The 17,481-nt window shown below is 57.8% G+C and overlaps 1 protein-coding gene across 1 annotated transcript in view; it reads left to right on the top strand.

Moving 5' to 3' along the window:
* Positions 1 to 4,354: 4,354 nt before the first annotated feature.
* LOC134434212 (uncharacterized) overlaps positions 4,355 to 17,481 on the top strand; it is a 34,458-nt gene continuing 21,331 nt past the window's right edge. Inside the window, exons 1-8 of the mRNA XM_063182886.1 lie at positions 4,355 to 4,399; positions 4,462 to 4,655; positions 6,752 to 7,006; positions 8,791 to 8,885; positions 9,723 to 9,915; positions 10,017 to 10,088; positions 10,207 to 11,979; positions 14,124 to 14,165. Coding sequence (XP_063038956.1) covers positions 4,355 to 4,399; positions 4,462 to 4,655; positions 6,752 to 7,006; positions 8,791 to 8,885; positions 9,723 to 9,915; positions 10,017 to 10,088; positions 10,207 to 11,979; positions 14,124 to 14,165 — 2,669 coding nt within the window. The remainder of the gene's footprint in view (positions 4,400 to 4,461; positions 4,656 to 6,751; positions 7,007 to 8,790; positions 8,886 to 9,722; positions 9,916 to 10,016; positions 10,089 to 10,206; positions 11,980 to 14,123; positions 14,166 to 17,481) is intronic.

Consider the following 17,481-nt stretch of genomic DNA (forward strand, 5'->3'; position numbering starts at 1 on the left):
TCTGGCGGCTGTACTGGAGCACGCGTGACGCGCGCCATTGCTGGGTTATACTGGGCTATACTGGGTTATACTGGTCCATATTAGTCCATACTGGTTTATACTGGGCTATACTGGGCTATACTGGGCTATACTGGGTTATATCAGTTTCTATGGGTGTATATCGGGTTATACTGGGTTATACTGGTCCATACTGGTTTATACTGGTTCCAGGTGCTGGCGTTTGTACTGGAGCACGCGTGACGTGCGCCACCATTGCTGGGTTATACTGGTTTATACTGGGCTATACTGGTCCATAGGTCAATATAGGGGTATATATCACTCCATACTGGGTTATACTGGTTTATACTGGTCCATACTGGTTCCAGGTGCTGGCGGCTGTACTGGAGCACGCGTGACGCGCGCCGCCGCTGTTGGTATCGCTGCCGGATCCTGGAGCAGCCCCCGGGGCCGGGGGGGGGAGGGGCCGGGACCCCTCCCCAAATCCCTCCCGAGCACAACCGGACCATCGCCCACGGGACCCCCGGTACGGGCGCTAATCAGTGCTAATTAATGCTAATTAATCTCTAATTAACCCCTAATTTACCATCATTAACTGTGAAACCCCTCCCCAAATAACCCTGGGACCCCTCCCCAAATCCCCCCCCCCGAGCACAACCGGACCATCGCCCACCGGGACCCCCGGTATGGGTGCTAATCAGTGCTAATTTACCCCTAATTAAGCTCTAATTAACCCCTAATTTACCGTCATTAACTGTGAAACCCCTCCCCAAATTAACCCTGGGACCCCTCCCCAAATCCCCCCCGAGCACAACCGGACCATCGCCCACGGGACCCCCGGTACGGGCGCTAATCAGTGCTAATTAACGCTAATTAACCCCTGAGACCCCTCCCCTAATGAACCCAGAGACCCCTCCCCAAATAACCCTGAGACCCCCCCTGGGACCCCTCCCCAAATCCCCCCCGAGCACAACCGGACCATCGCCCACGGGACCCCCGGTACGGGCGCTAATCAGTGCTAATTAATGCTAATTAATCTCTAATTAACCCCTAATTTTCCGTCATTAACTGTGAAACCCCTCCCCAAATTAACCCTGGGACCCCTCCCCAAATCCCCCCTCCCACCCCCCCGAGCACAACCGGACCATCGCCCACGGGACCCCCGGTTTGGGCCCTAATTAGTGCTAATTAATGCTAATTAACCCTGGGACCCCTCCCCAAATCCCCCCCCCGAGCACAACCGGACCATCGCCCACCGGACCCCCCAGTTCGGGCCCTAATTAACGCCAATTAACCCCTGATTAACCCCGAGACCCCTCCCCAAATTAACACATTTTTTTTTACCCCTCTCCCCCCCCCCATTTTCTGCCCCTCCCCCCTCATTTTCTGCCCCCCCCATTTTCTGCCCCTCCCCCCCCATTTCTGCCCCTCCCCCCTCATTTTCTGCCCCCCCCCTCATTTTCTGCCCCTCCCCCCATTTTCTGCCCCTCCCCCCTCATTTCTGCCCCCCCCATTTTCTGCCCCTCCCCCCCATTTCTCCCCCTCCCCCCCCATTTCTCCCCCTCCCCCCTCATTTTCTGCCCCTCCCCCCCATTTTCTGCCCCTCCCCCTCATTTCTGCCCCTCCCCCTCATTTTCTGCCCCTCACCCCCCATTTTTGCCCCTCCCCCCCCCAGGTTCCAGCCCGGGGGGAGGGGACAGCGCGGGGGGGGGGAGGGGACGCCCCCAATGTCCCCACTGTCCCCAACGGGGGGTGGCCCCTCCCCCCCCCGGGGGTGTCCCCCCCCCGCCGGCCCCCCCCGGGCAGCTCCGGACGGCCCCTCCCCCCCCCGGGTGAGTGACAGCGGGGGGGACAGTGGGGGGGGTGGGGACAGTGGGGACATTTTGTGACATTGGGGACAGTGGAGACATTTTGTGACATTGGGGACAATGGGGACAGTGGGGACATTGGGGGATTGGGGACAAAGGGGGGGATTGGGGACATTGGGGACATTGGGGGCGTTGGGGACATTGGGGGAGTTGGGGGACATTGGGGACATTTTGTGACATTGGGGACAATGGGGGGGTTTGGGGACATTGGGGACATTGGGGACATTTGGGGACATTGGGGGGGTTGGGGACTTTGGGGACAATCAGGACATTGGGGACAATGGGGGAGTTTGGGGACATTGGGGGGGATTGGGGACAAAGGGGGGGATTGGGGACATCAGGGGACATTGGGGACATTGGGACATTGGGGACAATGGGGACATTGGGGACATTGGGGACAATGGGACAATGGGGGACAATGGGGACATTGGGGACAATGGGGGGGTTTGGGGACAATGGGGACAATGGGGGGGGTTGGGGACATTGGGGGGTTGGGGACGAAGGGGGGGGATTGGGGACATCTAGGGACATTGGGGACAGTGGGGACAATGGGGACATTGGGGACATTGGGGGGTTGGGGACATTGGGGACATTGGGGACATTTGGGGACATTGGGGCGGTTGGGGACATTGGGGACAATGGGGGAGTTTGGGGACATTGGGAGGGATTGGGGACAAAGGGGGGGATTGGGGACAATGGGGACAATGGGGACAATGGGGGGGGTTGGGGAGAATGGGGGGGGTTGGGGACGTTGGGGACAATGGGGACATTGGGGACATTTGGGATTGGGGGACATTGGGGATATTTGGGATATTGAGGGGACATTGGGGACATTGGGGGGCTTTGGGGGCATTGGAGACAATGGGGACAGTGGGGACATTGAGGATTTTGGGGACATTGGGGACAATGGGGGGTTGGGGACATTGGGGACATTGAGGGGACATTGGGGACAGTGGGGGGTTGGGGACATTTGGGACAATGGGGACAGTGGGGGGGACAGTGGGAACATTGGGGACATTTGGGGACAATGGGGACACTGGGGGTTTTGGGGACAAAGGGGGGGATTGGGGACAAAGGGGGGGTTGGGGACAATGGGGACATTTGGGATATTGAGGGGACAATGGGGACATTGGGGATGTTGGGGATATTGGGGGGGGGTGGGGACACTGGGGACACTGGGGGGGTTGGGGACAATGGGGACATTGGGGACATTGGGGACATTGGGGACAGTGGGGAGTTGGGGACATTGGGGGGGTTGGGGGACATTGGGGACAATGGGGACAATGGGGGGGGTTGGGGACATCAGGGTTTGGGGGACATTGGGGACATTTGGGATATTGAGGGGACATTGGGGACAGTGGGGACAATGGGGACATTGGGGGGGTTTGGGGACATTGGGGGGGTTGGGGACATTTGGAGACAATGGGGGGGTTGGGGCCATTGGGGACAATGGGGACATTTGGATATTGAGGGGACAGTGGGGCAATGGGGGGTTTGGGGACAATGGGGGGGTTGGGGACATTGGGGACAATGGGGGTGACATTGGGGGGATTGGGGACATTGGGGACACTGAGGGTCTTGGGGACATTGGGGACAAAGGGGGGGGTTGGGGACATTGGGGGGGTTGGGGACATTGGGGACATTTGGGATATTGAGGGGACAGTGGGGACATTGGGGACAATGGGGGGGTTTGGGGACAATGGGGACAATGGGGGGGTTTTGGGGACATTTGGGGACATTGGGGACAATGGGGGGGTTTGGGGGTTTGGGACACTGAGAGGATTGGGGACAGCGAGGGGACGGTGAGGGGACGGTGAGGACATTGGGGACATTTTGGGGACACTGAGGGGACAATGGGGACACTGAGGGGATATTGGAGGGATCGGGGACATTTTGGGGACATTGGAGGACATTGGGGAGACAACGGGGACATTGAGGGGACATTGGAACACTCGGAGGGATCGGGGACATCGAGGGGACACTGGTGGACACGGTGGGGACACTGGTGACCCCGAGGGGACATTGCAGGGATCGAGGACATTTTGGGGACACTGAGGGGACACTGGGGACATGAAGGGGTTGGGGACATTGGGAGGACATTGGGGAGACAGTGGGGACATTGAGGGGACATTGGGAACACTCGGAGGGATTGGGGACATCGAGGGGACATTGGGGACACCGAGGGGACATTGGAGGGATTGGGGACATCGAGGGGACATTGGGGACATTGAAGGGACATTGAGGGGACATTGGGAACACTTGGAGGGATTGGGGACATCGAGGGGACATTGGGGACATTGAAGGGACATTGAGGGGACATTGGGAACACTCGGAGGGATCGGGGACTTCGCGGGGACGCTGGTGACACCGAGGGGACACTGGAGGGATCGGGGCCATTTTGGGGACATTGGGGACATTGGGGGGACAGCAGGGACACGGTGGAGACATTGAGGGGACATTGAGGGGACATTGGGGACATTGGGAGGACGATGGGGACACAGCGGGGCCACGGAGGGGACGCCGGGGACACGGCGGTGACACGGCGGTGACACGGCGGTGACACAGCAGTGACACGGTGCCACCCGGCTGTCCCCAGGCGTGGCCCCCGGCCGTGCCGCGTCACATCCCCAGCGCCGGTGACGCCGAGGTGTCCCCGAGGCCGCGGTGGCCGCGCCGGGCGCTGTCCCCAGCCGGGGCCACCCGCCGGGGCCACCAACCCGCGCAGGGCACGCCCGAGGGGGCAGCGGTGGCACCCGCGGGGACGGGGACGGGGACGGGGACGGCGGCCAGGTGAGCGTCACCCGCGGGCACCGGGACACCCCCGGTGTCACCTCACAGTGTCACCTCACAGTGTCACCCAATGGGACAGGGCCACCCCAGTGTCACCTGCCAGAGTCACCCAGTGGGACAGGGCCACCCCTCGGTGTCACCTCACAGTGTCACCTCCCAGTGGGACAGGGCCACCCCAGTGTCACCATAGTGTCACCCAATGGGACAGGGCCACCCCTCGGTGTCACCTCACAGTGTCACCTCACAGTGGGACAGGGCCACCCCCAGTGTCACCGGCCAGTGTCACCATAGTGTCACCCAGTGGGACAGGGCCACCCCTCGGTGTCACCTCACAGTGTCACCTCACAGTGTCACCTCCCAGTGGGACAGGGCCACCCCAGTGTCACCATAGTGTCACCCAATGGGACAGGGCCACCCCCCGGTGTCACCTCACAGTGTCACCCAATGGGACAGGGCCACCCCCCGGTGTCACCTCACAGTGTCACCTCACAGTGTCACCTCACAGTGTCACCACAGTGTCACTCAGTGGGACAGGGCCACCCCTCGGTGTCACCTCACAGTGTCACCTCACAGTGGGACAGGGCCACCCCAGTGTCACCATAGTGTCACCCAATGAGACAGGGCCACCCCAGTGTCACCATAGTGTCACCATAGTGTCACCACAGTGTCACTCAGTGGGACAGGGCCACCCCTCGGTGTCACCTCACAGTGTCACCACAGTGTCACTCAGTGGGACAGGGCCACCCCCCAGTGTCACCTGCCAGTGTGACAGTGTCACCTCACAGGGCAGTGTCACCTCACAGTGTCACCCAGTGGGACAGGGCCACCCCCCAGTGTCACCTGCCAGTGTCACCCAATGGGACAGGGCCACCCCCCAGTGTCACAGTGTCACCTCTTGGGGACAGGGCCACCCCCGGTGTCACCTCCCAGTGTCACCCAGTGGAACAGGGCCACCGCCGGTGTCACCTCACAGTGTGACAGTGTCACCTCCCAGTGTCACCCAATGGGACAGGGCCACCCCCCGGTGTCACCCCCCAGTGTCACCTCTTGGGGACAGGGCCACCCCAGTGTCACCCAATGGGACAGGGCCACCCCAGTGTCACCTGCCAGTGTGACAGTGTCACCTCACAGGGCAGTGTCACCTCCCAGTGTCACTCAGTGGGACAGGGCCACCCCAGTGTCACCTCACAGTGTGACAGTGTCACCCAATGGGACAGGGCCACCCCCCAGTGTCACCTGCCAGTGTCACCTGCCAGTGTCACCCAATGGGACAGGGCCACCCCCCAGTGTCACAGTGTCACCTCTTGGGGACAGGGCCACCCCCCAGTGTCACAGTGTCACCCAGTGGAACAGGGCCACCGCCGGTGTCACCTCACAGTGTGACAGTGTCAACCTCCCAGTGTCACCCAATGGGACAGGGCCACCCCCCGGTGTCACCTCCCAGTGTCACCCAGTGGGACAGGGCCACCCCCAGTGTCACCCCCCAGTGTCACCCAATGGGACAGGGCCACCCCAGTGTCACCTGCCAGTGTGACAGTGTCACCTCACAGGGCAGTGTCACCTCCCAGTGTCACCTGGTGAGACAGGGCCACCACCAGTGTCACCTCACAGTGTCACAGTGTCACCTCTTGGGGACAGGGCCACCCCAGTGTCACCTCCCAGTGTCACCCAGTGGGACAGGGCCACCCCAGTGTCACCTCACAGTGTGACAGTGTCACCTCCCAGTGTCACCTCACAGTGTCACCCAGTGGGACAGGGCCACCCTCCCCAGGTCAGTGTCACCTCTTGGGGACAGGGCCACCCCCAGTGTCACCTCCCAGGGCGGCAGCGTCACCTCAGGGGTGGTGGCACCCGCAGAGCGATGTCACCCTCGGTGTCCCTGTCACCCTCGGTGTCGTTGTCACACGGTGTCACCCGCGGTGTCGCTCTCGTTGTCACCTCCGGGATGACGTCATTGTCACCTCATTGTCGGTGTCACTGTCACCTCAGCGTCTCTGTCACCTCCAGGATGACGTCACCCTCGGTGTCATTGTCACCCTCGGTGTCGTTGTCACCCTCGGTGTCACTGTCACTCTCGGTGTCCCTGTCACCCGCAGGTCGATGCCACTCCCGCGGCCATCGCCGTCACCCAACGGGGCGGTGTCGCTGTCACCTGACCCGGTGATGTCACCCAACGGGGGCGTGGCGTTGTCACCTGACCCGATGACGTCACCCAGTGGGGGCGTGGTGTTGTCACCTGACCCGGTGACGTCACCCCAGCGGGGGCGTGGCACCGCCGTTGTCACCGACGTCACCCCCGGGGCCACACCGCGGCTCTGGGGACAGAGGGCGGCGCTGGAGGCCACGCCCAGGTCAGTGTCACCCTGTCACCGTGTCACCCTGTCACCGTGTCACCGTGTCACCTTGTCACCGTGTCACCGTGTCACACTGTCACCGTGTCACCCTGTCACCCTGTCACCGTGTCACCGTGTCACACTGTCACCGTGTCACCCTGTCACCCTGTCACCGTGTCACAGTGTCACACTGTCACCGTGTCACACTGTCACCGTGTCACCCTGTCACAGTGTCACACTGTCACCCTGTCACCGTGTCACAGTGTCACACTGTCACCGTGTCACACTGTCACCGTGTCACCCTGTCACCGTGTCACCCTGTCAGACTGTCACCGTGTCACACTGTCACCGTGTCACACTGTCACACTGTCACATTGTCACCCTGTCACCGTGTCACACTGTCACATTGTCACCCTGTCACCGTGTCACCCTGTCACACTGTCACACTGTCACCCTGTCACACTGTCACCGTGTCACCCTGTCACACTGTCACCGTGTCACACTGTCACCGTGTCACACTGTCACCGTGTCACCCTGTCACACTGTCACATTGTCACCCTGTCACCGTGTCACACTGTCACATTGTCACCCTGTCACCGTGTCACCCTGTCACACTGTCACACTGTCACCCTGTCACACTGTCACACTGTCACCCTGTCACACTGTCACCGTGTCACCCTGTCACACTGTCACACTGTCACCCTGTCACACTGTCACCGTGTCACCCTGTCACCGTGTCACCCTGTCACACTGTCACACTGTCACCCTGTCACACTGTCACCGTGTCACACTGTCACCGTGTCACCCTGTCACATTGTCACCGTGTCACCCTGTCACACTGTCACCCTGTCACCGTGTCACCCTGTCACCTTGTCACCGTGTCACACTGTCACCGTGTCACACTGTCACCGTGTCACATTGTCACCGTGTCACCGTGTCACCATGTCACCCTGTCACCGTGTCACCCTGTCACCGTGTCACACTGTCACCGTGTCACCGTGTCACACTGTCACCATGTCACCGTGTCACACTGTCACCCTGTCACTGTGTCACCCTGTCACCCTGTCACCGGGTCACCCTGTCAGACTGTCACCGTGTCACCCTGTCACAGTGTCACACTGTCACCCTGTCACCGTGTCACAGTGTCACACTGTCACCGTGTCACACTGTCACCCTGTCACCCTGTCACCGTGTCACCCTGTCAGACTGTCACCGTGTCACACTGTCACCCTGTCACCGTGTCACACTGTCACACTGTCACCGTGTCACCCTGTCACATTGTCACCCTGTCACCGTGTCACCGTGTCACACTGTCACCGTGTCACCGTGTCACACTGTCACCCTGTCACCGTGTCACACTGTCACCGTGTCACCCTGTCAGACTGTCACCATGTCACACTGTCACCGTGTCACACTGTCACCCTGTCACCATGTCACACTGTCACCTCTCTTGACGTCATTGTCACCCTCTGGGTCATTGTCACATTGTCACCGTGCCCCTGGGGGTCAGTGTCACCTCTCCTGATCTCATTGTCACCTCTGGGCTTGATGTCACCCAAAGGGACAACGTCACCTCCAAGGCCATTGTCACCCTTTGAGGCCATTGTCACCTCCACCACCGCTGTCACCCCGAGGCCGCCACCCCCCCATTGTCACCTGCCACCCCTCATTGTCACCTCCAGGACCATTGTCACCTCCTGGAGCTCATTGTCACTGCCACCCCCTCATTGTCACCTCCCTGGTCGTTGTCACCTCCTGGAGCTCATTGTCACTGTCACTGTCACTGTCACTGTCACCCGCAGGTGCCACCCCCCTGTGTCGCTGTCCCCTCGCGGTGACACCAGCGAGGACGATGACAATGCCACCCCCTCACTGTCACTGTCACTGTCACCTACAGGTGACACCCCCCTCGGCCATTGTCCCCTGCCACCTCTCATTGTCACCTCCAGGAGCTCATTGTCACCTGCCACCCCTCCATTGTCACTGCCACCCCCTCATTGTCACCTCCCTGGTCATTGTCACATCCTGGAGCTCATTGTCACCTGCCACCCTCTCATTGTCACTGTCACCCGCAGGTGCCACCCCCCTCGGCCATTGTCCCCTCGCGGTGGCACCAGCAAGGACAATGACAATGCCACCCCCTCACTGTCACTGTCACTGTCACTGTCACCCGCAGGTGACAGACCCCCGTGCCGCTGTCCCCTGCCACCCCTCATTGTCACCTCCAGGACCATTGTCACCTCCTGGAGCTCAATGTCACCTGCCACCCTCTCATTGTCACCTCCCTGGTCATTGTCACCTCCTGGAGCTCATTGTCACCTGTCATCCCTCCATTGTCACCTGTCAGCCCCCATTGTCACCCGCAGGTGCCACCCCCCTCGGCCATTGTCCCCTCGCGGTGGCACCAGCAAGGACGATGACAATGCCACCCCCCCACTGTCACTGTCATTGTCACCCGCAGGTGCCACCCCCCTCGGCCATTGTCCCCTGCCACCTCTCATTGTCACCTCCAGGAGCTCATTGTCACCTGCCACCTCTCCATTGTCACTGCCACCCCCTCATTGTCACCTCCCTGGTCATTGTCACCTCCTGGAGCTCATTGTCACCTGCCACCCTCTCATTGTCACCCGCAGGTGCCACCCCCCTCGGCCATTGTCCCCTTGCGGTGGCACCAGCAAGGACGATGACAATGCCACCCCCTCATTGTCACTGTCACTGTCACTGTCACCCGCAGGTGACAGACCCCCGTGCCGCTGTCCCCTGCCACCCCTCATTGTCACCTCCAGGACCATTGTCACCTCCTGGAGCTCAATGTCACTGCCACCCCCTCACTGTCACTGCCACCCCTGTTGTCACCTCCCTGGTCATTGTCACCTCCTGGAGCTCATTGTCACCTGCCACCCCCTCACTGTCACTGTCACCCGCAGGTGCCACCCCCCCGTGCCATTGTCCCCTCGCGGTGACACCAGCGAGGACAATGACAATGCCACCCCCTCACTGTCACTGTCACTGTCACTGTCACCCGCAGGTGCCACCCCCCTCTGCCATTGTCCCCTCGCGGTGACACCAGCGAGGACGATGACAATGCCACCCCCTCACTGTCACTGTCACTGTCACCCGCAGGTGCCACCCCCCTCGGCCATTGTCCCCTCGCGGTGACACCAGCGAGGACAATGACAATGCCACCCCCTCACTGTCACTGTCACTGTCACCCGCAGGTGCCACCCCCCCGTGCCATTGTCCCCTCGCGGTGACACCAGCGAGGACGACGACGACGACGCCCCCCCCGCCCTGGGGACAGCGCCGCCGGTGCCACCGCGGGGACGCTGCTTCGGCTACGCCCGCGCCGTGCTGGCCCCGGGGGTGGCCCTGTCCCCTCTGGTGTCACCCCTGGTGTCACCCCTGGTGTCACCCCTGGTGTCACCCCTGTCCCCCGTGGTGTCCCCGTGTCCCCGCATCCAGCAGCTGGACGGGGCCGACGATGGCACCCGGGGGACATTGGGGACAGCGGGGACATTGGGGACACTGGGGACAGCGGGGACAGCGGGGACATTGGGGACATTGGGGACAGGGCCACCGCCGCCGGTGCCACCCAGCGCCGAGGGGCTGCCACCCGACATCGTGGAGTTTGTGCTGCGCGGCGTCACCGGGGACACCAACGGGGACATGGATGTCACCAGCAATGGGGACATGGATGTCACCAGCAACGGGGACAGTGCCACCAACGGGGACAGTGCCACCAACGGGGACATGGATGCCACCAGCAACGGGGACATGGATGTCACCGATGGGGACATGGTCACCAGCAATGGGGACATGGATGTCACCAGCAATGGGGACAGTGCCACCAACGGAGCCTGGCAGGGACAGCGGCTTGGGGACATCGGTCAAGGCCACCATGTTGGGGACATCGGTCAAGGCCACCACCTAGGGGACATCAGGCAGGGACACCAACCTGGGGACATCGGTCAAGGCCGCCACCTCGGGGACATTGATGGAAGCCACCGCCTCGGGGACATCACAGAGAGCCACCGGCTTGGGGACATCCGGCAGGGACACCGCCTTGGAGATGTCACCAAGAGCCACCAGCTTGGGGACATCGGTCAAAGCCACCACCTTGGAAACGTCCAAGGCCACCACCCTGGGGACATCAGGCGTGGCCACCACCTTGGGGACATTGGTCAAAGCCACCACCTTGGGGACATCAGGCGTGGCCACCACCTTGGGGACATCGGTCAAAGCCACCACCTTGGGGACGTGTCCCAGGGCCACCACCATGTCAGGAACGCGCAGGGCCACCACCCTGGGGACATCAGCCAAGGCCACCATCTTGGGGACACTGACCAAGGCCACCACGTTGGGGACATCAGCCAAGGCCACCACCCTGGGGACATCAGCCAAGGCCACCATCTTGGGGACACTGACCAAGGCCACCACCTTGGGGACATCTCTCAAGGCCACCATCTTGGGGACACTGACCAAGGCCACCACCTTGGGGACATCAGCCAAGGCCACCACCTTGGGGACATCTCTCAAGGCCACCACGTTGGGGACATCGGTCAAGGCCACCACCTTGGGGACATCTCTCAAGGCCACCACCCTGGGGACATCAGCCAAGGCCACCACCTTGGGGACATCTCTCAAGGCCACCACCCTGGGGACATCAGCCAAGGCCACCACCACGTTGGGGACATCAGTCAAGGCCACCACCTTGGGGACATCAGCCAAGGCCACCACCACCTTGGGGACACGGACCAAGGCCACCACCCTGGGGACATCAGCCAAGGCCACCAGCAGCTTGGGGACAGGGACCAAGGCCACCAGCAGCTTGGGGACATCTCTCAGGGCCACCCTCAGGGTGTCGCCGCCCCCAACGGCCTCGGGGACGCCTTGGGGACACCTTGGGGACATCCCAAGCGGGGCCCGGGGGAGGGGACGGGGCCGGGGACCAAGAGGCGGCGGCTGGAGCTGGACACGGCTGGGGACAGCGGGTGAGGACACGGGGGACACTGGGGACATTTGGGGACATTGGGGGGGTTGGGGACATTGGGGGGGTTGGGGACATTGGGGGACACTGGGGACATTGGGGGGGTTGGGGACATTGGGGGACACTGCGGGGTTGGGGACATTTGGGGACATTGGGAAGATTTGGGACATTGGGGAGCTTGGGGACATTAAAGGGATTGGGGACATTGGGGACATTGAAGGGACATTGGGGACATTGGGGACATTGAAGGGACATTGGGGACATTGGGGGGATTTGGGACATTGGGGGGGTTGGGGACATTAAAGGGATTGGGGACATTGAAGGGACATTGGGGACATTGACGGGACATTGGGGACATTTGGGGACATTGGGAAGATTTGGGACATTGGGGGGGTTGGGGACATTAAAGGGATTTGGGACATTGGGGACATTTGGGGACATTGAGGGGGTTGGGGACATTGGGAAGATTTGGGACATTGGGGACACCGGAGACATTAAAGGGATTTGGGACATTGGGGGACATTGGGGACATTGTGGGGGTTGGGGACATTGGGGACATTGGGGACACTGAGGACACTGGGGACTCGCTGAGCATGGCGGCGCGCGTGGGGACGGACACCGTGATGGCACCCGGTGACAATGGGGACACCGGGGACAGCGGGGGGATTGGGGACATTGGGGACGTTAAAGGGATTGGGGACATTTGGGGACATTGGGAGGGTTGGGGACATTTGGGGACACTGGGGAGGGTGGGGACATTGGGGACATTTGGGGACATTGGGGACAATTGGGGACATTGGAGGGTTGGGGACATTGGGGACACTTGGAGGCACTTGGGGACATTTGGGGACATCGGGGACATTGAAGGGACGTTGGGGGATTGAGGACATTGAGGACATTGGGGACATTGGGGGCATTGAGGACATTGGGCTTGATGGGGACATTTGGGGACACTGGGGAGGGTGGGGACACTTGGGGACAGTTTGTGTCACCATTGTCCCAGTTCGGTGTCACCTGTCCCTGTCGGTGTCACCTGTCCCTGTCACCGTCACCTGTCCCCATTGATGTCACCTGTCACTGTCACTGTCACCTGTCCTTGTCACCGTCACCTGTCCCAGTTCAGTGTCACCTGTCCCTGTCCCCATTGATGATGTCACCTGTCCCCATTGGTGTCACCTGTCCCCATTGATGTCACCTGTCCCCGTTGATGTCACCTGTCCCCGTTGATGATGTCACCTGTCCCTGTCCCTGTCCCCACTGATGATGTCACCTGGCAGTGTCACCTGTCCCTCTCCCCATTGGTGTCACCTGTCCTGTCAGTGTCACCTGTCCCCGTTGATGATGTCACCTGTCCCCATTGGTGTCACCTGTCCCCGTTGATGATGTCACGTGTCCCCGTTGATGATGTCACCTGTCCTGTCAGTGTCACCTGTCCCCGTTGATGATGTCACCTGTCCCCATTGGTGTCACCTGTCCCCGTTGATGATGTCACGTGTCCCCGTTGATGATGTCACCTGTCCTGTCAGTGTCACCTGTCCCCACTGATGATGTCACCTGTCCCCGTTGATGATGTCACCTGGCAGTGTCACCTGTCCCTGTCCCCATTGGTGTCACCTGTCCTGTCAGTGTCACCTGTCCCCACTGATGTCACCTGTCAGTGTCCCCTGTCCCTGTCCCCGTTGATGATGTCACCTGGCAGTGTCACCTGTCCCTGTCCCCATTGGTGTCACCTGTCCTGTCAGTGTCACCTGTCCCCGTTGATGATGTCACCTGTCCTGTCAGTGTCACCTGTCCCCACTGATGATGTCACCTGTCCCCGTTGATGATGTCACCTGTCCCCGTTGATGTCACCTGTCCCCACTGATGATGTCACCTGGCAGTGTCACCTGTCCCTCTCCCCATTGGTGTCACCTGTCCTGTCAGTGTCACCTGTCCCCATTGATGTCACCTGTCCCTGTCCCCTGTCCCTGTCCCCGTTGATGATGTCACCTGTCCCCATTGGTGTCACCTGTCCCCGTTGATGATGTCACCTGTCCTGTCAGTGTCACCTGTCCCCGTTGATGATGTCACCTGTCCCCATTGATGTCACCTGTCCCCGTCCCTGTCCCTGTCCCTGTTGGTGACGTCTCTCCTGTCCCCTCCCCCCAGGCTGAAGGAGGAGCCGGAGGAGCTGATGAGCGACAGCTGCGGGTGAGCCCCGAAACCGCCCAAAATCACCCCAAAATCACCCCAAAAATCACCCCAAAAATGGTCCCAAAATCACCTCAAAAATGGTCCCAAAACCACCCAAACTGCCCCAAAATTACCCCAAAAATGGTCCCAGAAATGACCCCAAACTGCCCCAAAATCACCCCAAAAATGGTCCCATAATCACCCCAAAAATCACCCCAAAAATAGCCCCAAAAATCACCCCAAAAATGACCCCAAACTGCCCCAAAACCGCCCAAAATCACCCCAAAAATGGTCCCAAAAATGGTCCCAAAAATCACCCCAAACTGCCCCAAAATCACCCCAAAAATCACCCCAAAAATGGTCCCATAATCACCCCAAAAATCACCCCCAAACTGCCCCAAAATAGCCCCAAAATCACCCCAAAAATTATCCCAAAAATGGTCCCAAAAATGACCCCAGACTGCCCCAAAACCGCCCAAAATCACCCCATAAACGGTCCCAAAATATTCCACAAAATCACCCCAAAAATGGTCCCTGAATCACCCCAAAATAGCCCCCTAATCACCCCAAAATCAGCCCAAAACTCACCCCCAAAATCACCCCAAAAATTGTCCCAAAACTGCCCAACGTCACCCCAAAAATCACCCCCAAAATAGCTCCAAAATCACCAAAAAATGTCTCCAAAGTAACCCAAAATTACCCCAAAAATGGTCCCAAAATGGTCCCCAAATCACCCAAAATGTCCCCAAATTCACCCCAAAAATGGTCCCAAAATCACCCCAAAATTGTCCCTAAATCAGCCCAAAAATGTCTCCAAACTCACCCCAAAATCACCCCGAAATCACCCCAAAAATTGCACCAAAATCAGCCCAAAAATGGTCCCAAAATCACCCAAAATATCCCCAAAATTATCCCAAAATCCCTCAAAATTCCCCCCAAATTTGACCAAATCCACTCAAAATTCCAAAATTTCCCCAAATCCCCCTCCAAGATCCCCCCAAAATTCTCCAAAACCTCCCCCAAAACTCCTCCCCAAAATCCCCCAAACCCCACCCAAGATTCCCCAAATTCCACCCAAAATTCACCAAAATTTCCCCCAAAATTCCCCTCAAAATTCACCCAAATCTCCCAAAATTTCCCCCAAAATTCCTCCAAATTCCACCCAAAATTCCCCCAAATCCCTCAAAACTCTCCCAAAATTCCCCAAAATTCCTCCACATTCCACAAATTTCCCCCAAAATCATCCAAAATTTGACAAAACTCCCCTCAAAATTCACCAAATTCCGCCCAAAATTCCCCTCAAAATTCACCCAAATCCCCCAAAATTTCCCTCAAAATTCCCCCAAATTCCACAAATTTCCCTGTAATTCCCCCAAATTCCACCCCAAATCCCTCAAAATTCACCAGACTTCCTCCAAATTCCACAAATTTCCCCCAAAATCATCCAAAATTTGACCAAACTCTCAAAATCCACCCAAAATTCCCCTCATAATTCACCAAATTCCACCCAAAATTCCCCCAAATTCCATAAATTCCCCCAAATTCCACCCCAAATTCCACCCAAATTCCTCAAAACTCTCCCAAAACTCCTCCAAATTCCACAAATTTCCCCCAAAATCGTCCAAAATTTGACAAAATTCCCCTCAAAATTCACCAAATTCACCTAAAATTCCCCTCAAAATTTACCAAAATCCCCTAAAATTTCTCCCAAAATTCCTGCAAATTCCACAAATTTCCCTGTAATTCCCCCAAACTCCCCCCGAATCCCTCAAAACTCTCCCAAAATTCACCAAAATTCCACAAATTTCCCTGTAATTCCCTCAAATTCCCCCCAAATCCCTCAAAACTCTCCCAAAATTTCTGCAAATTCCACAAATTTCCCCCAAAATCATCCAAAATTTGACCAAACTCCCCTCAAAATCCACCCAAAATTCCCCTCAAAATTCACCCAAATCCCCCAAAATTTCCCCTCAAAACTCCCAAAATTTTCCCCCAAACTCTCCCAAATCCCTCCCAGAATTCCCTGAAATTCCTCCAAATCCCCCCCAAATTTCCCCCAAATTCCCCAAATCTCCTGAATTCCCCAAATTCCCCAAATTCTCCAAATCAATTCCCCGAATTTTCCCAAATTCTCCCAGAATTTCCCCGAATCTCCCATGAATTTTGGCCAAATTGGATTTGGCGAATTTCGGGGGAATTTGGGGGTAATTTTGGGGAATTTTGGTGGAATTTGAGGGCGTTTCGGGCTTTTTGGGGAAATTCTGGGGGGTTTTGGGTGGGTTTTGTTGGTTTTGGGGAATCTGGGGGGATTTTTGGGGGGAATTTGGGGGATTTTGGTCAAATTTGGGTTAATTTGGGGAATTTTGGGGTGATTTGGGGAATTTTGGGGCGATTTGGGTAAATTTGGGGGTAATTTTGGGGGGATTTTGGTGAATTTTGGGTGGGATTTGAGGGCGTTTTGGGGCTTTTTGGGGAAATTCTGGGGGGGTTTTGGGTGGGTTTTGTTGGTTTTGGGGGAATCTGGGGGGGATTTTGAGGGGAAATTTGGGGGGAATTTGGGGGATTTTGGTCAATTTGGGGAATTTTGGGGCGATTTGGGGGGATTTTGGTGAATTTTGGGTGGGATTTGAGGGCGTTTTGGGGCTTTTTGGAGGAAATTTGAGGGGATTTTGTCAGTTTTGGGGGGAATTTGGAGGGGATTTCGAGGGGTATTTTGGGTTATTTTGGGGTGATTTGGGTTCATTTTGGGAGGATTTTGAGATAATTTGGGGGATTTTGGGGTGATTGGGTTAATTTTGGGACGATTTGGGGTGTTTTGGGGTGATTTGGGTTAATTTGGGGAGGATTTGGGGAGAATTTGGGATATTTTGGGGTGATTCGGGTTCATTTTGAGGTGGTTTTGGGGATATTTCGGGGGTGATTTGGGTTCATTTTGGAGGATTTTGGGAATAATTTGGGGTGTTTTGGGGTGATTTTTTGGGTGATTTTGGGATAATTTGGGGTATTTTGGGTGATTTGGGTTCATTTTGGGGGATTTTGGGATATTTTGGGGCATTTCGGGGTGATTTTGGGTTAATTTTGGGGGATTTGGGGATAATTTGGGGAATTTTGTGGTGATTTGGGTTCATTTTGGGGGATTTGGGGTATTTTGGGGTGATTTTGGTTCATTTTGGGGAATTTTGGGATATTTTGGGGTGATTTGGGTTAATTTTGGGGTGATTCGGGTTAATTTTGGGGTATTTTGGGGTGATTTGGGATAATTTTGGGAGGATTTGGGGAGAATTTGGGGTATTTGGGGGTGGTTTGGGTTAATTTTGGGGGATTTTGGGACAAT

The sequence above is a fragment of the Melospiza melodia genome, unplaced genomic scaffold (assembly GCF_035770615.1).
Source record: "Melospiza melodia melodia isolate bMelMel2 unplaced genomic scaffold, bMelMel2.pri scaffold_329, whole genome shotgun sequence".
Classification (NCBI taxonomy): Eukaryota; Metazoa; Chordata; class Aves; order Passeriformes; family Passerellidae; genus Melospiza; species Melospiza melodia.